A 24,575-nucleotide genomic window follows, 5' to 3' on the forward strand; every position below is an offset into this window, starting at 1 on the left:
TGTTTGGGGCTGATGAAAAAGGAGTCCATTTGTACAAATAGTACTCTATTCTAAGTGCGTCCTTTTGGAGCAGGTGTGTTTTTGGAGCATTGCTAAATCAATATGGTTTCTTGCTAGAATATCAAGACAGCTGGAATGCTTGATAGGAATATTAAGGCCGTTCAAATTCCACGAGAAATGTGAGAAAGTTATTTAATCAGGCGTCATTTATTTTTATTTAACCTTTATTTAAATAGGCAAGTCAGTTAAGAACAAATTCTTATTTACAATGAAGGCCTACCAAAAGGCAAAAGGCCTCCTGTGGGGACGGGGGCTGGGATTAAACATGATAAAAAAAAAAATATATATATATATATATATATATATATATATATATAACACACATCACGACAAGAGACAACACTACATAAAGAGAGACCTAAGATAAAAACATAGCAAGGCAGCAACAGATGACAACACAACACGGTAGCAACACAAAACATGGTACAAACATTATTGGGCACAGGCAAAAGCACAAAGGGCAAGAAGGTGGCAACAACATAACAGGTGTTGTATGTGGAGGATGAGGGCTGCAGTAGATATCTAAGATGGGGGGAGTGAGGCCTAAGAGGGTTTTATAAATAAGCATCAACAAGTGGGTCTTGAGACGAGGATACAGAGATGACGATCAGTTTACAGAGGAGAATAGAGTGCAGTGACGTGTCCTATAAGGAACATCTAACCGCTCGAAAGTACCCTTATCTGTCCGATCAATAAGGTATTTCTCCGTAATCTCGCATGGGTAGGATGGTCATCTGAATCAGGGTTAGTTTGGCAGCTGAGGTGAAAGAGGAATGATTACTATAGAGGAAACTAAATCTAGATGTATCTTTAGCCTGCTGCTTTGATATGTGCTGAGAGAAGAACAGTGTACTGTCTAGCCATACTCCCAATTACTTGTATGAGGTGACTACCTCAAGTACTAAACCCTCAGAGGTAGTAATCACACCTGTGGGGAGAGGGACATTCTTCTTACCAAACCACAATACCTTTTGTTTTGGAGGAGTTAAGGGCAGAGGAAAGCTTGTTGGACACTAAGAAAGCTTTGTTGTAGAGCGTTTAACACAAAACCCGGGGAGGGGCCAGCTGAGTATAAGACTGTATCATCCACATATAAATGTATGAGAGAGCTTCCTACTGCTTGAGTTATGTTGATGTAAATTGAGAACAGCGTGGGACCTAGGATCGAGCCTTGGGGTACTCCCTTGGTGACAGGGAGTGGCTGAGACAGCAGATGTTCTGACTTTATACACTGCACTCTTTGAGAGCGGAAGTTAGCAAACCAGGCCAAAGACCCCTCAGAGACACCAATACTCCTTAGCCGCCCCACAATAATGGTCTACCGTATCAAAAGCTTTGGCAGCACAACATTGCTTAGAATCAAGGGCAATGGTGACATCATTGAGGACCTTTAAGGTTGCAGCGACACATCCATGAACTGAGCGGAAACCAGATTGCATAAAAGAGAGAATATGATAGACATCAAGAAATGCAGTCAGTTGATTATTGACAAGTTTTTCCAGCACTTGATAAACAGGGCAAAATAGAAATAGGCCTATAACAGTTAGGATCAGCTTGATCTCCCCCTTTAAATAAACGACGAACTGTGGCGGCCTTCCAAGCGATGGGAACCTCCCCAGAGAGGAGAGACAGGTTAAAAAGGTCAGAGATAGACTTGGCAATGGTATCGGAAGCAACCTGGACCCAGATGATGATTTTTTGGGGTCAAGTTTAAGGAGCTCCTTTAGCACCTCGGACTCGGTGACGCCCTGCAGGGAGAAACTTTGTAGCAGGGCAGGGGGAAAAGTGGGAGGAGCATTGAGGCTAGTGACATTGGATGGGGTGGGAGATGAGGAAATGTTGGACGGGCAAGGAGGCATGTCTGAGTCAAATAGGAATCCTGACTTAATGAAGTGGTGATTAAAGAGCTCAGCCATGTGCTTCTTGTCAGTAATAACCACATCAACATTAAGGGACATGGGCAGCTGTGAGGAGGAGGGTTTATTCTTGAGATATTTAACCGTTTTCCAGAATTTCTTGGGATTAGACCTAGAAAGACAGAACTGTTCCTTAAAGTAACTAACTTTGGCCTTCTGGATAACCTGAGTGCACTTATTTCTCATTTTCCTGAATGAGAGCCAGTCAGCCTGAGTATGCCTGTGCCGAGCGATTCGCCAAATGCAATTCTTGAGTTGGAGTAACTCTGCAAGATCATGGTCGAACAAAGGGCTGAACCTATTTTTAATTATAATTTTCTTTTTGTTTGTTAAAAAGAAGGTCCAAGCGTCTTCTACAGAGGGGATCAAGCTGATTCTATACAGTTTTACAGAGGCCAGTTAATGAAGGAAGGCTTGCTCATTAAAGTTTTTTAGCACGCGTTTGTGACTAATCAAGACAGGTCACTTCACTGAGAAGCTATTACGAACACAGGCTGTAAAACAGTTGTGCTTTAAACACCACTAAGGCCATTACAGAAAACACCAGACTGATACCTATCAGGATTATTTGTGAGGATAACATTGAGGAGAAGAGCCTGGCACTTACCTGGCTTCCTAATATTCATGCCCGCTATGGGAGTACCCTACTACGGCCCTCTACCAATGGGGGCCGGCCTGAGTGATTTATGGAAGGTTTAAGATATTTTTTGAAAAACGGATTAGGATATACCTCCGTGCACCTGGTGATTGAAAATAGGCACCTGATAACCCAAAACTAAAAATGTCTGGGTGTTTTGGAGTCATAACTTGTGGGATTAGTAATAATCTGAGAAAGATTTAGGGAGTCCCATTGCTATAGGAATTGGTCAGATGGTTCCAGTGTAGGTCACCTAGCAGGACAAATGCAGACTCATTATAAGGGGCCAGGAGCGAGCTTGAAGGTGCACTGAAGGTGATCCTTGGTAAAGATTGCCACTCCCCCACCTTTGGAAGATCTGTCTTGCCGAAAAAGGTTATAACCAGGAAGGTTGTCAGTATTCAAAACACTCTTCCTGAACCACGTCTCAGTAATGACCATCACATCTGGATTGGAGCTGTGAACTCAAACTTTCAATTGATCCGTTTTAGGTAATACGCTTCTAGTGTTAACGTGCAGAAAACCCAGGCTTTTATGAGAGCAGAAATCAGTGAAGCAGATATCAGAGTCAGAATTGGGGCTAGCAACAGTTGATGGGCTGTGTAACCAATAGACAGTCAGAGTCCTGAGTATGGGAACAAACATAATCTGGCCCATGGTTGGGTAAACAAGACAGTTCATAGTCAACAAAGCATGCAGGAGACATGAGGCAAATAGCAAAATGCACAATATAAAAAAAAATATATAACAACTTTGGGCTAGCCATTGTAAGTTCAGAGTAACTCGCCCCAGAGTCACTCGCTCCAGTGTGTGCTGGAGGCGAGTAAAAGCTCGGGAGAGAGGGGTGAGTGTGGTGGGGGTAGCTGTACCAGATGGGGAGACAGGCCAGGGTAGATGGTGAACAGATCACCAGGTGGAATCCAAGCAGCAGTGCAGCAGGCAACGGGAGTAGGTGTTGTGGTGGTTATTTTCTGTATTATCAAATGAGGAGAGACAAACTTATCACACAAGTCAATTATACTAAATCTGTATTCAGTTATTAATAAGGGAGCAGGTCAATACAACACACACATACAAAGTGAATCGATTGAGTGCTCTGCAATAACGATGGCTGGTCGATGACTCACCCGTAGGTGATTCGTTGAAAGCCCCGACACAAAGAATACATCACCTTTTTGTAGCGAAGACACACCCTCCTGAATGTTCATAACAAACAACAGATGTATGGAATCGTCACAAGGTTAGGATTTGTATGAAAGATACTAATAATTCACAGCAGACAGTATCTGCAGTGAATACTGTTCTTATTGTGTAGAAATCAGGGTCTGGTCCCCAAAACAAGGTTCCTCATAATTATCCATACCTGAGCCATCTATCCCTTGTACCTTCCTGTCAAATCGGCGCAATCTCTCTCACATGATTGGAATGTGGCCTTAGGCATCGTACATCTACTTGTCAGCATTAAGTCAGAGGCCCACTCTCAGTTCACACAGACACAAACTTTTAAGAACCCTATTCAGTTGCATAAAACAATCAGTTGATGTTATAATAGCATTAAAACAATCTTGTAGTTTCACTCTCACATTCCCCCATTTTGCAAAATCTTTCAACTTAAAAGGAAATTACAAGGTTTAAAGAGACATTAATATTTGTAGAAAATGCATACATTCTTCATAAAACAAGAAGCATAAAAGCAATATTTAATTTCATGGGTTCCTGCATGTGACCGGCTGCTATAGCACGGGCTAAGCCTCCTCCCAAGAATCTTGGCACCGTCTCCAATTTAAACCTCCAACACAAATTCTAAGCATTCTACTAATTTGTCTGGGGAGGTCATGCTACACAGTCATCTGCACGAACCCATGAAGAAAACAAAAGATGCATACAGTTTATATGATTCAAAGCTATATCTTCATAGACAGTGAAAAGCACATATTAAAAGCATAATGCAGTGCATGCAACAATGGAGTTTAAGAAAATAAGCTTTAGTTATCTAGCACACTCCAATGGACCAGCCTGGTGGAAAAAATCCCAGAAACTAAATTTAGCGTATCTTGTTGGACAAATCCAGGTAGTGACTCCTGGTTTAAGTAAAATATCTTGTGTTGGTGCCTAATGAATATGACCCAGGACAAGCATCATGATTCCCCTATTTATAAGGCAACTTATAGATTAGGATCAGTTTCACTCTCAGGATCAGAGTTCACCCTCTCCTATCACCAATCAAGCAAAAATACATGAATTGCTTCTCTCATATAATTATTAACATACTAAACTCAAATTTTAAACTCTTTTCTAAACTCAGTTTAAAAAAAAAATCATCCATTTTCCAAATCATAATCAAAACCTAATTCAAAATTTAGTGATATTCTTCAGTGATTCACATTGGTCATATCACTCATTGTGAAAATCCTCAATTTAACACACATTGACCCCACCCCCGTCAGGCACTGATTCTTCTGGTGTCTTCTTCAGATAGCTTTACAGTTCAAAGGGGATGGCCCATGATAATGTCCCAATTTCAATATCCCACCTGGGCCGCCACCACCTCTACCACCAATTATGTCTTGTCCATTTCCCAACCAATATACCAGCAACATGAGCGTAGTTTTGGAACGGATTTCTCTCCTTGCTCACTCCACGTGGACTCCTGTCACACTCCTGAGATAAAAAGCATGAGAGAAAAAACAGTTGACAGTCTCGATTGGAGGCTGTACACTGGTTGTTGGCTCAGACTCAGGTCTCTCGGTAGAAGTGGTGCGGACAGGGCCTTATTGAACACCTTTGTCACTCTTCTTCAGCCGGTTAGAGGGGGTTTTGAGGTTCACACCGTTCTCGGCCAAATTATCCCTGCTATGCATCAAGACACCATCTGACGTCACCTTTCGTGATAACCTCGAGAAAGGACAGATCAGAACAACAGTTTAGTTCAGTTCATTTCTGATTCTGGAAATCCAGACAAACATGGACTATATGACAAATTATTACTTTTACCAATTATTCTTACTACAAATCTCAACATATGTGAAAGAGAATAACAACATATTCTATTGGAACAGTTTTTTTTAAAGTTGGCTTATACTCCCCTCATCGCAGAGCCACAGGATCAGGAAGTTAGATCTCTAACCCACCAGGAGAAATTCCAGCAGACTCAATCTGGGAGATTTGTATCGAAACAGAACAGAACAAGCAACACAACAATATACTCCTTCAAATATCACTCAATACACTCCTACATATCACTTGAGGTGTGTAAACTTCAATCCAAACCCCCCAGAGGACTGGTAATTCCATGTGTCATGTGTAAAAACAAAACAATTTCAAATAACAAAATCGAATTAGGATCACTACCCATAACGATTTTTTTTTTTACCCATATGGTCATAGTAAAATAGACTTAAGACAGCCTACCCTTTTCAAAGGCAACGCCCTCTCCCTCTTCCCGATGGTGTGAATTACAAATATGGCTATGAACTATAAACTTCATCATAATTATCAGTATTACAAATTACCTTAAATTCATCATCCATATGGCTTTCCATTGAAGGCGATCAAACCACACTGGAAAGTCAGGACAGAGGTCATACAAACCCTTAAAAGAAGTGTTTCTCACTGTATTAGACTAATTCATGAAAAACAGTCAAACATTTCATATCCCAGTTGACATTAAGTTTCCAGTACATTTCTTATCAAAATAATTGTTTAATTAAAACTCAGAAAATAAAGACTTCAGAAAATTGTGTGTGTGTGTGTGCCTCTTTAAGATACCTCGGCACTAACCCATATTCATAACTAGTAAGGTGTGTGTGTGTGTGTGTGTTGTAAACCATATGGCAAAAACAAACAGTTTGGATACCTTTATGCTAACAACACTGCAGAATTTCACTCACTGCTCTCCCAAGACCATAGCCTCAGGAAACATTTCAAAGAGAGACAAAATATATCATAAGGTTTTAACTACGAACAAAATATAATGTTTTTATGCACTGTACTCCCCCAAATCATTAATAGTTTGTTTTCATATATCCCAATGTTTATGTGCACTTAATTTAGCATGCCCTACCCTTAGACACCGCAACATATATCTTGCCAACAAGTATAACAATTCACTCCCATATCATATTATATGACTGGTCTCTCTCTTACATAACCATGTACAATTATCCTGATATTATTACTAGGAAAGGAAAGGGGGACACCTAGGCAGTTGTACAACTGAAAGGTGTCTTCGAATTTAACCCAGCCCCTCTGAAGGGGGGGGGCTGGGGTAGAGTTGGTTTACTTCCTTGCTCAGGGGCAGAACGACAGATGTTTGCCTTGTTAGCTCAGGGATTTGATCCAGCAACCTTTCAGTTACTGGCCCAACGCTCTAACCAATCACTAGGCTACCTGCCGCCCCCAATGTCCAACGACATACAGTGGGGCAAAATAGTATTTAGTCAGCCACCAGTTGTGCAAGTTCTCCCACTTAAAAAGATGAGAGAGGCCTGTAATTTTCATCATAGGTACACTTCAACTATGACAGACAAAGTCAGAAAAAAAGAATTCTCCAGAAAATCACATTTTTTTATGAATTTATTTGCAAATTATGGTGGAAAATAAGTATTTGGTCAATAACAAAAGTTTATCGCAATACTTTGTTATATACCCTTTGTTGGCAATGACAGAGGTCAAATGTTTTCTGTAAGTCTTCACAAGGTTTTCACACACTGTTGCTGGTATTTTGGCCCATTCCTCCATGCAGATCTCCTCTAGAGCAGTGATGCTTTGGGGCTGTTGCTGGGCAACACGGACTTTCAACTCCCTCCAAAGATTTTCTATGGGGTTGAGATCTGGAGACTGTCTAGGCCAGTCCAGGACCTTGAAGTGCTTCTTACGAAGCCACTCCTTTGTTGTCCAGGCGGTGTGTTTGGGATCATTGTCATGCTGAAAGACCCAGCCACGTTTCATCTTCTGATGGAAGGAGGTTTTCACTCAAAATCTCACGATACATGGCCCCATTCATTCTTTCCTTTACACGGATCAGTCATCCTGGTCCCTTTGCAGAAAAACAGCCCCAAAGCATGATGTTTCCATCCCCATGCTTCACAGTAGCTATGGTGTTCTTTGGATGCAACTCAGCATTCTTTGTCCTCCAAACACGACGAGTTGAGTTTTTACCAATACGTTCTATTTTGGTTTCATCTGACCATATGACATTCTCCCAATCTTCTTCTGGATCATCCAAATGCTCTCTAGCTAACTTCAGATGGGCCTGGACATGTACTGGCTTAAGCAGGGGGACACGTCTGGCACTGCAGGATTTGAGTCCCAGGCAGCGTAGTGTGTTACTGATGGTAGGCTTTGTTACTTTGGTCCCAGCTCTCTGCAGGTAATTCACTAGGTCCCCCCCGTGTGGTTCTGGGATTTTTGCTCACCGTTCTTGTGATCATTTTGACCCCACGGGGTGCGATCTTGCGTGGAGCCCCAGATCGAGGGAGATTATCAGTGGTCTTGTATGTCTTCCATTTCCTAATAATTGCTCCCACAGTTGATTTCTTCAAACCAAGCTGCTTACCTATTGCAGATTAGGTCTTCCCAGCCTGGTGCAGGTCTACAATTTTGTTTCTGGTGTCCTTTGACATCTCTTTGGTCTTGGCCATAGTGGAGTTTGGAGTGTGACTGTTTGAGGTTGTGGACAGGTGTCTTTTATACTGATAACAAGTTCAAACAGGTGCCATTAATACAGGTAACGAGTGGAGGACAGAGGAATCCTCTTAAAGAAGAAGTTTACAGGTCTGTGAGAGCCAGAAATCTTGCTTGTTTGTAGGTGACCAAATACTCATTTTCCACCATAATTTGCAAAGAAATTCATTAAAAATCCTACAATGTGATTTTCTGATGATATGACAACAGCCAGTGAAAGTGCAGGGTGCCAAATTCAAAACAACAGAAATCTCATAATTAAAATTCCTCAAACATACATGTATCTTATACCGTTTTAAAGGTAGTCTTGTTGTTAATCCCACCACAGTGTCTGATTTTCAAATATGCTTTCCAGCGAAAGCACCACAAACGATTGTTACGTGACCACCAAACCCCAATAAACACAGCCATTTTTCCAGCCAAAGAGAGGAGTCACAAAAAGCACAAATAGAGATCAAATTAATCACTAACCTTTGATGATCATCATCAGATGACACTCATAGGACTTCATGTTACACAATACATGTATGTTTTTTTTAATAAAGTTTATATTTTTACTTTAAAAAAACTCAGTATACATTGGCGCGTTACATTCACTTGTTCCAAAAACATTGTGATTTTGCATAGCCACAAAGATTTAAGAGAAATGTTGATGATAATACAAGTTATACACATGGAATTATAGATATACCTGTCCTTAATGCAACCGCTGTGTCAGATTTCAAAAAGTTAGCCTCCCAGAAACTGTAGAATTTCTGCTACGATCTAAAATAACATCCCGCTCTCAATACCACCCCGAGATATTCTATGATGGGCAGTGATGGACGGAACCCCAAGATAACGTTATATCAAAACTTATTATCCAAATTTCAATCATCTTATTATGCAAACGTCTATATCCTATTATCCGAACTTAAGATTAACTCTTATTTCTACCCTCACACACTCTTGTATCACATTCGCAGAAAACACAAACAAAAGACCTCGCCACTGCAGACCACAGCAATCCCCACTGTGATAAAATCAGTGTCAGGACGGCTTTAACATGCTGTCCACACCGCGAGCGTTGCCGTAAAATCCAAATTCAATTAACTCCAAATCTCTCTCTTTTTTTATTTACCCCCCCCCCCCCCCCTTTTCTCCCAAATTTACGTGGTATCCAATTGGTAGTAGTTACTGTCTTGTTTCATCGCTGAAACTCCCGTAGGGACTCAGGAGAGGCAAAGGTCGAGAGTCATGCGTCCTCCGAAACACAACCCAACCAAGCCGCACAGCTTCTTGATACAATGCATCCATCCCGGAAGCCAGCTGCATCAATGTGTCGGAGGAAACACCGTACACCTAGCGACCTGGTCAGCATGCACTGCGGCTAAACAGTCCCTAACCCAGACGGCACTTGGCCAATTGTGCGGAGCGGAGTAGCCGAGTAGGTCGAGAGCAGCTTTAAGTTCCTTGGTGTCCAAATCACTAAAGACTTAAAATGGTCCTAACACACTCACACAGTTGTGAAGGAGTGACCGCACCTCTTCCCCCTCAGAAGGTTGACATGGGCCCTCAATTAGTATTTGGTAGCCTTACCTTTAAATTGTTTAATTTGGGTTGAATGTTTCGGTAGCCTTCCACAAGCTTCCCACAATAAATTGGGTGAATTTTGGCCCATTCCTCCTGACAGAGCTGGTGTAACTGAGTCAGATTTGTATGCCTCCTTGCTCGCACACGCCTTTTGAGTTCTGCCCACAAATCTTCTATAGGATTGAGGTCAGGGCTTTGTGATGGCCACTCCAATACCTTGAATTTGTTGTCCTTAAGCCATTTTGCCACAACTTTGGAAGTACGCTTGGGGTTATTGTCCATTTGGAAGACCCATTTGCGACCAAGCTTTAACTTCCTGATGTCTTGATATGTTGCTTCAATATATCCACATAATTTTCATCCCTCATGACGCCATCTATTTTGTGAAGTGCACCAGTCCCTCCTTGCAGCAAAGCACCCCCACAACATGATGCTGCCACCCCGTGGTTCATTGTTGGGATGATGTTCTTTGGCTTGCAAGCCTCCCCCTTTTTCTTCCAATCATAACAATGGTCATTTTGGCCAAACAGTTCTATTTTTGTTTCATCAGACCATTTCTCCAAAAATCTTTGTCATCATGTGCAGTTGCAAACCGTAGTCTGGCTTTTTTGTGGAGGTTTTAGAGCAGTGGCTTCTTCCTTGCTGAGCGGCCTTTCAGGTTATGTCGATATAGGACTTGTTTTACTGTGGATTTAGATACTTTTGTACCTGTTTCCTCTTCACAAGGTCCTTTGCTGCTGTTTGCACTTTTCGCACCAAGTACGTTTAACTCTGAGACAGACATCTCCTTCCTGAGTAGTATGACGGCTGCGTGGTCCCATGGTGTTTATACTTGCGTACTATTGTTTGTACAGATGAACGTGGTACCTTCAGGAATTTGCTCCCAAGGATGAACCATACATGTGGAGGTCTACACATTTTTTTCCTCTGGTCTTGGCTGATTTCTTTTGATTTTCCCATGATGTCAAGCAAAGAGCAAAGAGGCACTGAGTTTGAAGGTATGCCTTGAAATACATCCACAGGTACACCTCCAATTGACTCAAATTATGTCAATTAGCCTATCAGAAGCTTCTAAAGCCATGACATAATTTTGTGGAATTTTCCAAGCTGTTTAAAGTCATAGTCAACTTAGTGTATGTAAACTTTTGACCTACTGGAATTGTGATACAGTGAATTATAAGTGAAATAATCTGTCTGAAAACAATTGCCAAACTATAGTTTGAACAAGTTAACAAATGTGTGGAGTGGTTGAAAAACGAGGTTAAATGACTCCAACTTAAGTTTCTGAAAACTTCAAACTACAACTATACTTCCGTCACTCCATTATCCCTGCACATTGTAAATATGGTATTGGATTGACCCTGTATATAGTAGGCTTACTTACTTACTTACCTATTGTGTTCAATCTTTCTTATTTTTTCAAGTTTTTTTTGTCTTTAGTACATTGTTATTGATGATTGCGTTGTTGGGTTTTGCGTTTTCAGGAAAGGCATTTCACTGTACTTGTGCATGTGCCATTAATTTAACTTGTATGTATCATGTATCCAAATAAATGTCACTAGAAAACAGCTTAAACGCAAGTGCATGTCCTTTGCTCTTATTCTATTTGCAGAGTTTGACGTGACTGTGTTAGCTGTAGTTGGCTTGCTAGCAAGCAAGGGATAAGAACGTTGCCAGTCGGCATAGCAATCGAACAAATCAAAGTCCGCTTCTCTAGCAACATTTCAAATTGAATGAACGACCATTCCGCTTCTCTAGCAACCTAACCGATAGAATTAACGACCAGGTTTAGTGAAAGGATGAAATAGTAGGACTTATCAAAATTAAAATATTCATGAAAACATTCCATTTCTTTTGTTAAATGTGTGATTTAGGATTGTTTTCTTTGGCAACCTTGGTATAAGCGGGATAAACGCCTCCTCTGTACATTCTCTGGAACTAAGGAACTCCACGGAGGGACTCCGCTGTGCGTCGCCCTTACCAGGTCGTCCATTATTTCCAGATCATGTACACAACGTTTATCCCTTACCTATTACGTTATCCGGCAAGGTATTACATGAACAGGTTTTATTACATAAAAAATGTGAAAGTTACGCCATTACTTTTTATTATTACAATAACCAGTGTTATTACATGAACTGTTACAGAGCTGTATGTTGAGACAGGCTTGAATATACAAGGAAGCCAAGAGGTTATCCTACGTTGTCTGATTTTCTGTATGGTAATAATGACGATGATGATGATGAATTTTATTTTGTAAAGTGGTTCCCTGCATAAAGCATCAACATGTTCATTCACCTTTCTAGCCCATGGTGTTACAGAAAATGTTTTGTGTGATTTGAGCTTTCGGACGAGTAAAAATTAGAAGGTTAATGTCAAGCCCTGCATTGAAAACACAGTCCCTCCCAATTTAGAGTAACTGAACTAGCTAATTTCGCCTCACGTTGTTCCACGTGAAACCAATCAAAAAGGGGAATTTTGACCGCACCTGTTTGATTTGAACATACATATTTGCCCGTTTTAGAAAAGGTCAGAATGTGAATATTGGATCTGAATGAGCTCTCAAATGTATCTTTTGAAGTCAATTATCTAAATAAGCGTAAATACAGATGTCATCTTCGCATGTTTTACCCACCACTTATTTCCACATCATCTGAGGTGTATGTGTTTTGCCCGCCATCGGATGAGACTAAGAATATTCTTGAATGCAGGGTGGGTGTCATGTTTGGCTGATAAATGTACTAAAATGTGAAAATATTTGAAATTTCAACTTTAAAATGGTACCACAAGATGGTTGCAGGTCCAACCCATTATAAACTGTTGACTTGAATGGGAATACACATTGTTTTAAATTATTTTGTCAATAGTAAACTTTCATAGTCAACTTAATTGAAATCATAGAAACTCAGATAATACAATAGGCACTCCCATTCAAGTTGATATTCGACTGTGTGTGGACAATTCAATTAAAATGTCAGTTGTGTTCCAGCTAGTTTACGGTGGTCTGAAGGGATTTTTCTATGATTGAAATGACACACTGGGCGGCAGGTAGCCTCGTGGTTAGAGCATTGGACTAGTAACCGAAAGGTTGCAAGATCGAATCCCCGAGCTGACAAGGTAAAAATCTGTTGTTCTGCCCCTGAACAAGGCAGTTAACCCACTGTTCCTAGGCCGTCATTGAAAATAAGAATTTGTTCTTAACTGATTTGCCTAGTTAAATGAAGGTTAAATAAAAAACTCACCATGTATTAAAGTGTATGTTGGGTCTCAACCGATGGTGAGCACAACACAAACACCTCAGATTATTTAAAATGGGGTCTAAGCTACAACATTTGCAAGGATTTTGTTTTGTGTGGAGTTTGTGTTTTTGTACATAGTTGACGTTAGTTAACATTTTATTTTAAAGAAATTATACGTTATTTGACAACCCTCTTTGTAAGCCTTCAACTGATATAATTCGCAGCGGTTTTACCTTTTTCAGTGATGAAGAAGTTACATGGTAGCGTGTGGTATGCAAAATGGGTCAACTTTGAGAACCTCTATCACCTGAATGTTTTTGCATTCAGGTCCAAAAGGTATCTTCCTGACCACTTCTACAAACGTGTATGGAAATGTTTTCTTCAAATCAAAGGGGTGCAGTGAAAAAGGCAATTCCATTCCTATATAGTGGGTTCCAGAATTATTGGATCCCTTGATATAGATGAGCAACAAATACTCTATAAAATAAATAATACTTTTCTGAGCTATATTGTATGCAAAAAAATATTATTTTATACTAAGACAATTGCTCAGAGAAAGTAATACATTTTCAAATAATACATTTTTCTTCTCATTGGAACCCCTCTTCAATATTCCAGAACCCTCCGCTTGTGAGGATAATGACACTGAGCCTTTTACAAAAATGTTTTAGGAGATTGGAGAACACATTTGGAGGGATCTTGGACCATTCCTCGATACAGAATATTTTCAGATCCTTGAAGTCCATCTACGTTTATGGACTGCCCTCTTCTATTCAAACCACAGGTTTTCAATGGGGTTCAACTGGAGACTGAGATGGCCATTGAACATTTTTATTTTGTGTTCAATTAACAATTTCTTAGTGCAGTTGTATGTGTGCTTTTGGTTATTGACATGCTAGAAGATCCACTTGCAGCCAAGTTTTTTGGCTAAAATGGTCTGTGACGGTCTGGTAGCTCTGGAAAGATAACACATTCCATTTCACTGTTCGCTGAACAATATAAGATTGTTTTGGGGAAGTTTATTAGCTTTTTCACGCCATCTAAATATTAATCCATATCTCAAGATGATGCCTGCATTCTACCCTCACTAAATCTCTAAAAGTCTCAAACAATTTCTGCCATACAGACATGAACACTACTGCAATATACCACCTCTCTCTCGGTCTGTCTTGCTCTCTCTTTCTATTTCTCTTTCACTCTTTCTCATCTTCCCTCGCACATAGTCCCTTGTGTTTGTGTTGATGGAGATATCAATTGAGGATGAGCATGGTAACGTTTTGCTAATATTGTCTGACAGATCGAGGGGAAAGCGTTCTCTTGAGAAATGAACACACCTGTGTGAGAACACCCAACTGTCCTTCGGCCAGCTGGCATTTTTTACCCTGACCAATGACTGAGGATTTTCCTAACTGGCAGATTACAAGCTGACCTATCAATGCACTGCCCTACCATTTTGTATGGCTCTTGTTTAGATCTCACACATACTCATTGTGGATTTTTGTATTGAAACCTCAACCAAACTGCCACGTTCAATTGCAGCACTATCCACTTACAACATGCAATCAGGGAGACCGTCACTACACCCCCAGATATAATACAAGAGTTTTAATTAAGCATGAATGAGTGTGCACTTGAGCATGCATCATTTCTGTCTATTTTTCTGCATGTCTGTGTGTAAACTTGCATAATGCATGCGCCTGTGTTTCTGTGTAGATCAGTGAATGTGTGTCTGCATGTTTGTCCATGTCTGTGTCTACCTGTCCACATAACTGCATACTAACCTGTGGTGGCTGGTGGCACTTTACATCGGAGGACAGGCTCATAGTAGGACTAATGGCTGGAACGAAGTTAATGGAACATGTGATTGATACCATTCAATCGATTCCATTCCATCCCCCATTTACTATGAGCCGTCCTCCTCTCGCCAGCCTATACTGATGATATAATCAATGTAATACATAATGATATAATCAATGTAACAGCTACTAATTCATGTGTCCCTCCCAGGCTGGGAAGAAGTGTGAGGAGGCGCGTCAGGAGAAGGAGGCCATGGTGATGAAGTATGTTCGCGGGGAGAAGGAGGCTCTGGACCTGCGCAGGGACAAGGAGGGGCTGGAAAGGAGGCTGAGGGAGGCCACCAAGGAGGTGGACCGCCAGGCCCTCAGGGGAAACAGTTTGGCCCAGGAGAAAGGCCGGCTGCAGCAGCTCCACGACGCCAAGGTAACGCAGGGTTAATGTCTAAGGTGGCGCTGGTGCAATATTAGATGGACTTTCTGACACCGCTGATTTATTTGCACTGGAAAATCTATTTTGCCTTGAGACTTTCATATTTATTGTAGGTAATTGGAAGGAGTCTGCTCAAAGGATTTTGATGATGATGAACATGATAGTGGTGGAATGTTTTTCTTTGTACCTGCTGCTTTTTGCATTATCACAACGTGTGCTTTTTACTGAAACTTTACTGCTGTGGACTAATGAACAAAATACTGAAATATGTTTTTTGAGTAAAGTGATCCTTTAACATTAATTACAAATGAAATGGCATACCGTGCCTGTTACATCCTAATGGAATCCATCTCTTGTTGTCCTCAGGAGGGCGAGGTGAGCAGGCTGAATCGGGAGTTGGAGAACGTCAAGGAGGGGATCAACTCTCACCTCATCAAGGTCAAATGGGCCCAGAACAAGCTGAGTAGTGAGACCGAGGCCCATAAGGTAAGACCAACTGCATTTTTTTACACTGTTGAATAGTAAGGCGACAGCCACAAAGAATGAGCATGGATGAAATCCTACATGCGTTCTTCAATTGTCTATTTTTGTCTGTCAAAAGTTCAACTCAAGTTTATTTTTGGACAAACTAAAAAAGCAAACATCGTGTTTTTTGATGGACAATCATCTCCGTTGATGATCAACGGATGACTCCCATTGAAAAACCATTGGCTCAATCTGTGATTTTCAGACACAGAATCGCTGTGGCCAAAGCCTGAATATTAATCGCATCAGAACAAAAGTTAAAAGACAGGAAGAAACATGATGGAAGTGGCAGAAGAATAATAGCATTATATATATTATTATACGCCAAAATACAGTATGATTGTGTGTGACTTAGTTTATGATTTTCAAGGGCATTATGAATTTGCACTATTTGTATAATGGAGATTTAAAAACAAATTCAAGATTTTAATCAAATCACATACATGGGTTTAGCAGTTGTTATTGTGGTTGTAGTGAAATGCTTGTGTTTCTAGCTCTAACAGTGGAGTAATATCTAATAGTAATACCAATCAATTTCACAACAATGCACACAAATCTAAAGTAAAGGAATTGGAATGAAGAACATATAAATATGTGGGCGAGCAATGTCAGAGCGTCATAGACACAGTAGAATAGTATAGAATTGTGTGTAATGCAAAATATGTAAATGTGATTAAAGTGACTACTGTTCCATTATTAAAGTGGCCAGTGATTCCAGGTCTGTGTATAGAGGGCAGCAGCCTCTAAGGTGCTAGTGATAGCTATTTAACAGTCTGATGGCCTTGAGATAGAAGCTGTTTTTCAGTTTCTCGGTCCCTGCTTTGATGCACCTGTACTGACCTCGCCTTCTGGATGATAGCGGAGTGAACAGTCAGTGACTTGGGTGGTTGTTGTCCTTGATGATCTTTTTTGGCCTTCCTGTGACATCGGGTGCTGTAGGTGTCCTGGAGGGCAGATAGTTTGCCTCTGGTGATGCGTTGGGCAGACCTCACCACCCTCTGGAGTGCCCTGCGGTTGTGGGCGGAGCACTTGCCGTACCAGGCGGTGATACAGTCCGACAGGACTCTCTCAATTGTGCATCTGCAAAAGTTTGAATGTTTTAGGTGCCGAGCCAAATTTCTTCAGCCTCCTGATGTTCACCACAGTTTGTCATTGACGTGTTCGCCGTTTGTCATTGACGTGTTCGCCGAAGAACTTGAAGCTTTCCACCTTCTCCACTGCGGTCCCATCGATGTGGGTAGGGGGGTGCCTGAAGTCCACGATCAGCTCCTTTGTTTTGTTGACGTTGGGTGAGAGGTTATTTTCCTGACACTATACTCCTAGGGCCCTCACCTCCTCCCTGTAGGCCGTCTCGTAATTGTTGGTATTCAGGCCTACTACTGTTGTCGTCTGGCAACTTGATGATTGAGTTGTAGGCGTGCATGGCCATGCAGTCATGAGTGAACAGGGAGTAAAGGAGGAGGCTGAGCATGCATCCTTGTGGGGCCCCAGGGTTTAGTATCAGCGATGTGGAGGTGTTTTTTTCCTACCTTCACCACCTGGGGGCGGCCCGTCAGGAAGTCCAGGACCCAGTTGCACAGGGCGGGGTTCAGACCCAGGGCCTCTAGCTTAATGATGCACTTGGAGGGTACTATGGTGTTGAATGCTGAGCTATTGTCCAGATGGGATAGGGCAGTGTGATGGCGATTGCATCGCCTGTCGATCTATTGGGGCGGTAAGCAAATTGAAGTGGGTCTAGGGTGTCAGGTAAAGTAGAGGTGATATGATCCTTGACTAGTCTCTCAATCTTAAAACAAAAATGTTTACCTTTGTTTATCCAGTTGAGAACAAGTTGTCATTTACAGCTGCGACCTGGCCAAGATAAAGCAATGCAACATAAACGACAATACAGAGTTACACACAAACAAACGTACAGTCAATAACACAATAGAAACATCTATGTACTGTGTGTGCAAATGCAGAAGAGTAGGGAGGTAGGCAATAAATAGTCCATAGAGGTCTTTATGTGTTTTGGATACTTTTATTTTTCCACATTGTTGTACAGAGCTTCTACCATACTTATCATATCCACGTTCAAAATTTAAAAAGGCAATCGCATATCTGAGCTATCTTGTTGCAGGTGTATGGTAACAATGAGATACAGTGCATTCGGAAAGTATTCAGCCATATTCTCTTTATCCACATTTTGTTACATTTAGCCTTATTCTAAAATGGGTTAAATAAGTACAAATCCTCAGCAATCTACACACAATACCCCATAATGACAAAGTGTAAACAGGTTTTTAGAAATGTTTGCAAATGTATTAAAAAATAAAAAACAGATACTGATCTGGTGAAGGATACTAAAAAATGTCTGCAGCGTTGAAGGTCCCCAAGAACACAGTGGCCTCCATCATTCTTAAATGGAAGAAGGTTGGAACCACCAAGACTTTTCCTAGAGCTTGCCACCCAACAGAACACGATGGTCACTCTGATAGAGTATACTTTTTTAGCTAGGGTCCTGTGCCCTCTCTTAGCTAGCTAACATTACACTTCAACTTGAAATGAAAACATCTTTCTGACAAAATTAGAAGTGTGTAATATCGGAAAATGTAGCTAGCTAGACTCTCTTACTTGTATACATGGATGGACGTTTCTCCCTCTCTGTCACGGATGTCATAGTTGCCCTTAGTTTGAAGATGTAATCCGGAGACAGGTGTTTTATACAACAGCCCATCTCCTTAGCTATCATACTCTAATTCCACTGATTTCAAAACTCGGTCCACCAGAAAGTAGAGAGCAACAGTTATGCTGTTCTACTACGCGACAGCTTTCAAAAAAAGCTTGCTACATGGCAGACCAATCCGAACTCATCTCTCGGCATGTCCTTCCCAATCATTATCTCAGCCAATCATGACTAGCCGAAAGGTTGCTGGCTTTTTCCGTGGCTAAACCAACTAAAATGTACGTTCAAATGGCACTGCTGTGAAGTTGTGACGCACGACATACGCCTAGTTTCCTGAAACAAGTCACAAATATCAATCAAGCCAATGACTATATACATTTTTTGGACTTCTGTCCACATCAAATTTTCAGCAAAACAAAAAGCCCAATCACACAATTGTCTGTCCCTCACATGCTCTGCCACAGGTGAAAGCCATCCCTTCACACTCATTAGTGGGACTAGGTCCTCATCTACTGGCCTTCATGAATATTGCACCCAAGGGAAAGCTCAAACTAATGACTGTTTATAGGCAGAGTTTCTTGTACATGATGAAGCAGTTGGTCACAGCAATGTCAATGAGATGGTAAAACAGGGTCCTGTGCCATCTCTTAGTCTTGTGGTGCGCAGAGTAGTACTGTAGTGTTCATTCACCTGGTAAGGAAGAGGTTGCCATCTCTGTCCACCTCAGTGGGGTTGGTTGACTCGTCTGGCTCATCTTATCATCTTGACTAAAAGAAAAATAGATTTAGGAGTTAGTTCAACATTGTAAAAATTGCCACATTTCAAAAGCAGAAAATCCTTCATGACAAACATTCATACTTTTTAAACTAAATGATCTACCATTCCCCATAGGGAATGGAGGTTTGAAAGGTAAGAATGTTATAGCCTGCGCTATGCTATTGTTTTGTTAGAGTGGTAGGGGAAATGTAGCATTGTCCTACTAGGCTACATTCAATGTTTATTTTCTGTGCTGTAGCCTATCATGATGTAGGCTTATTCCAATATAAAATAAACCCCGTATCACCAAGTGTGTTTATTTTTAATATCAACACAGTAGAGTAATACTGTGGGGTTGGGGGAAGTTCTGTGCTGTAAAATATAACATACTAGGCTACATTGTTTATTTTCTGTGTTGTAGCCTATCATGATGTAAGCCTATTTCAATATAGAATAAACTCTATCACCAAATGTGTATATTTTCATATACAATTGTATTTATCAATTAAAAACCTCTCAGATGTAATGGCAAAATGTGGATTTCCGCCTAAATAGACATACCCAAAAGTAACTGCTATTCATGTGTAATTACATGATTCTGACATGAATATAACTTGGTATATTTGGAAAGATTATGAGGAAATTATCAGAAGATCGGTAGGAGTTACGTAGTTCAGAATACACAAGATTAAGCACACACAAAATATATTTTATTTTCAGAGTCATCTTTTTGTTTGCAAGCCATAAGTGAATTATTGATGCCCAGAGCTGGAAACACATCAGATGGCTTCCACAACATGTGAACAATATCAGAAAAATGTTGTAGTAAGTGGTGTCAGGTGTGGTCGCAGGACTTTTCCAAGTGTCCCTCCAAACCTCCAAACCTCTCCAAAGTGACATGTCTTATTAGATAATTCCAGTGCTATTACATATTTGCAATTCCTAAATGCTATTTGTTATAAAAACAAAATGTATACAACACCAACCTCTGTCAAACATTGCAGGGGATATCCAAGTGTTTTCATCATATTTTTAATGTGCAAAGATATAGTCACTCGGTGGACATTCGATGTTGCCATTAACTCATATAACATTGGCAATAGCCTAAATTTGTTCCTACCGAACCCTTTGATTCATTTCATACCCCCATGTAGCTATAGCTCAAACACAGACCAAATCGAAGCTTACCTTGTAAAATGTTTGCTGTTTGGTGAAAACGTTAAAAAAAATATTTTGACTCTCGGGGCTGGAGGTCAGTAACGGTAGGTCACAGGCAGACAAATAGGACATCCTCATGATCTTAGGAGACCTGTCTTTCGGTGTGAATCAACGTATTCCGTGTTTATTTAATTTATGCTTCACAACGCTAACCGGAATGTAGGTAGCAGCCATCTTGAAATTAGATTAATCGCCTTCGCCTTCCCTTATACAATCGTATGCCCATATAGGGTAGTAAGTGTCTCCGGTCAATAGCCAAGATACTCAGCTTTCTGCAAACATCCTGCTTTTCCAGATAGGGGCTACCGTTCTCATACCAGACTGAATTTAATAAAATACATCTAATCGGGTCTCCAAATATGGGGACTTTACATTTAAGAGGTTTTAAGTAAATAATAACAGCACATCCAATAAAGATATTGTAGACTAGGCTACTCCCATATTGTATCAACATAGCAAATAATAGACGGCGACTTTACCGTTGGACTATCAACACAGAAAATAGAATGCCTTGGACGTTGCCATTTTAAAATAAACTAAATTGCCAATGTGTTATCTTTCCAAATACTGTCACAATTATGAGGTAGGCCTACTTACGATTCTGCCACAATGAATTTCAGCCTGTTCATCATAATCAGGAAGCTGTCCTGACCAGACAATCTACGATTCTGCCACAATGAATTTCAGCCTGTTCATCATAATCAGGAAGCTGTCAGGACCAGATAATCTACGATTCTGCCACAATGAATTTCAGCCTGTTTGTCATAATCAGGAAGCTGTCCTGACCAGATAATCTACGATTCTGCCACAATGAATTTCAGCCTGTTCATCATAATCAGGAAGCTGTCCGGACCAGATAATCTACGATTCTGCCACAATGAATTTCAGCCTGTTAATCATAATCAGGAAGCTGTCAGGACCAGATAATCTTCTTCATCCTCACTGTTCTTCAAAGTCGCATCTAATGCTTGGTGTTCTTCAAAGTCGCATCTAATGCTTGGTTTTCGTGGTGACGATTTACTTTCCATATTTCTTCATGCACAACACAAACAAATTATATTTCTGCCTCACAGAAGTGTTGACTCACCCTGTTGGAGTCTCTGAGTTTCATCACTCCGTGACCCTTCGTGTACACTAACACGTGGTGCTGTGTGGGGAAACGCCACTTCCCATTCAATTTCAATGGAAGTAAAGTGGTGAAAAGCAGAGTGGGCAGGGGACCGTTGGGCGGCACGAACGTGGTGTGGGAGGCGGTGGAAAAAGTAAATTTTACAACTTTATGCAAATCACTAGCGGCGACCGCTGGGCGATAACCAGTCATATCGAGTGGTTTCCATTACGAATTTGAAGCTATGCAACCCAACGCTGGAGACTTTCTTCAGCAAAGATGTCTGAGAAAAATACTAGGATGGAAGCAAATGTAAGTAACTATAATGTCACAACAAATCATTAAAAAGTGGGCGTTGTGACTTGAGTATGCAATTGTAATTTGTGTTGTTTCATGTTTTCGGGACTCCTGAGAGAACCAGTTGACAAGTCTTGTGAAATAGTGGATGTAAAGAATCTAGCTAGTTAAAGCAGTTACTGCAAATTGAAGAAAAAAAGCTTGCCTTGCTGATATGTTCATGCTATGCACCAGAAGTAACGTAGCTAGCTGACTATGTTCTTGCTTATTGTGCAGTGGAGGATAACCATTCCTGTATGCCTATGGATGTGTAGCTAGCTATGTAGCCGATCTGTGTATGGACCCTAAAACGTTTGGTGTATATATATTAGTCTGGAACCTTGTTATGAACCTCAGCTATCATAGCCGGTTGTATCAACTTCAAAACAGTCTGAATGGTATTAATGAAGCCCATGGATTGAGTAGAATATACAGTGCCTTCGGAAAGTATTCAGACCACTTCACCTTTGCCACATTTTGCTACTTTACAGCCTCATTCTAAAATTGATTCAATTGTTTTTTACCCCCTCATCAATCTACACACTTTACTCTGTACTTTGTTGAAGCCCCTTTAGCAGCAATTACAGAAACAAGTCTTCTAGGGGTGACACTACAAGCTTGGCACACCTGTATTTGGAGAGTTTCTCCTGTTCCTCTCTGGAGATCCTCTCAAGCTCTGTCAAGTTGGATAGGGAGCATTGGTGCACAGCTATTTTTAGGTCTCTCCAGATATGTTCAATCAGGTTCAAGCTCTGGCTGGGCCACTCAAGGACATTCAGAGACTTGTCCAGAAGCCACTCCTGTGTTGTCTTGGCTGTGTGCTTAAGGTCATTGTCCTGTTGGAAGGTGAACCTTCGCCCCAGTCTGAGGTCCGGAGCGCTCTGGAGCAGGTTTTTATCAAGGATCTCTCTGTACTTTGCTCCGTTCATCTTTTCTGCGATCCTAACTAGTCTTCCAGTACGTGCAGCTAAAAAACATCCCTACAGCATGATGCTGCCACCACCATGCTTCACCGTAGGGATGGTGCCAGGTTTCCTCCAGATGTGACGCTTGGCATTCAGGCCAAAGAGTTCAATCATCGTTTCATCAGACCAGAGAATCTGGTTTTCATGGTCTGAGAGTCCTTTAAGTGCCCTTTGGGCCATCTCCACAGTGGAAATCTAGAGCTCTGTCAGAGTGACCATCCTGTTTTTGGTCACCTCCCTGACCAAGGCCCTTCTCCCCCGATTGTTCAGTTTGGCCGGGCGGCCAGCTCTAGGAAGAGTCTTGGTGGTTCTAAACTTCTTCCATTTAAGAATGATGGAGGCCACTGCGTTCTTGGGGACCTTCAATGCTGCAGAAATGTTTTTGTTCCCTTCCCCAGATCTGTGCCTCGACACAATCCTGTCTGGGAACTGGACAATTCCTTGGACCTCATAGCTTGGTTTTTACACTGACATGCACTGTCAACTGTGGGACCTTATATAGACAGGTGTGTGCCTTTCCAAACCATGTCCAATCATTGAATTTACCGCAGGTGGACTCCAATCAAGTTGTACTAACATCTCAAGGAAACATCTCCTTGGAAACAAGATGCACCTGAGTTCAATATTGGGGCGGCAGGGTAGCCTAGTGGTTAGAGCGTTGGACTAGTAACCGGAAGGTTGCGAGTTCAAACCCCCGAGCTGACAAGGTACAAATCTGTCGTTCTGCCCCTGAACAGGCAGTTAACCCACTGTTCCCAGGCCGTCATTGAAAATAAGAATTTGTTCTTAACTGACTTGCCTGGTTAAATAAAGGTAAAATAAAAAAAATAAAAAAAATATTGAGTCTCATAGCAAAGTGTCTGAATACTTATGTAAATAAGGTATTTCAGTTTTAAAAAATGTATACCTTTGCAAAAATTTGTACAATACGTTTTTGGTTTGTTATTGTGGGATATTGTGTGTAGATTGCTACGTTTTACATTAAAAAATATATATATATTTTAGAGTAAGACTGTAAGGTAACAAAATGTGGAAAAAACCAAGGGGTCTGAGTAGGCACTGTAATTTAACTTTATTGTGCCACGGATGCAAGTCGTGTATATACATTTAGTTATTACCAAGCATTAGATCTCCACATTGGAGCCTGTACATTGAATATGCTCATTGACTCTACCTTGGCAAATAAAGGTGCAGTTCAGGAATGCATGTCTTTTTCAGTCCTATCCAATACCAGGAGTATCAAACTCCAGTCTTTTGAGTGATGCTGTGTCTGCATTAATGTATTATAATTATACACTTCAACAGTGTTTACAAGTCCTGGTCCTGGGAGATCAATGGTTACACGTTGTAACTATGCAATAGACTAGAAACATGATTTAACTAGCTTAAGGCTGATTTGTAATTCATATATACAGAAATATAATTTTAAAAACAGTACACTTCCTATGTGCCATGTAAATACTCTAAAACCGGTTAATTTCCTTCATCTGCATTGATCTGATAAGCACAGGATAGGTGTAGTATTTCATCAAATGAGAGAATTTCAACCAGTAGGGAATGTGAAAGGCTTTATTGAAATAAGTTCATTATCCAAGTGTTCTAAATACATACATGCATTATAAAGATTAGAATTGTAATTTAAGTTAAATCTGTAGGTACACACCTGG

General features: G+C 40.9%; 1 protein-coding gene across 2 annotated transcripts in view; it reads left to right on the forward strand.

Annotated features, from left to right (window-relative positions):
- ccdc186 (coiled-coil domain containing 186) overlaps window positions 1-24,575 on the forward strand; it is a 117,155-nt gene that overhangs the window by 24,659 nt on the left and 67,921 nt on the right. For both annotated transcript variants that reach the window (XR_016489282.1, XM_036955616.2), the window contains exons 5-6: window positions 15,117-15,329; window positions 15,702-15,821. Coding sequence is in view for 1 of the 2 variants with exons in the window: in XM_036955616.2 (XP_036811511.2) it covers window positions 15,117-15,329; window positions 15,702-15,821 (333 nt within the window). In the remaining variant the exon portion in view is untranslated. The remainder of the gene's footprint in view (window positions 1-15,116; window positions 15,330-15,701; window positions 15,822-24,575) is intronic.

The sequence above is a fragment of the Oncorhynchus mykiss genome, chromosome 20 (genome assembly GCF_057628025.1).
Source record: "Oncorhynchus mykiss isolate SJ-2025 chromosome 20, ASM5762802v1, whole genome shotgun sequence".
In the NCBI taxonomy this organism is placed as follows: domain Eukaryota; kingdom Metazoa; phylum Chordata; class Actinopteri; order Salmoniformes; family Salmonidae; genus Oncorhynchus; species Oncorhynchus mykiss.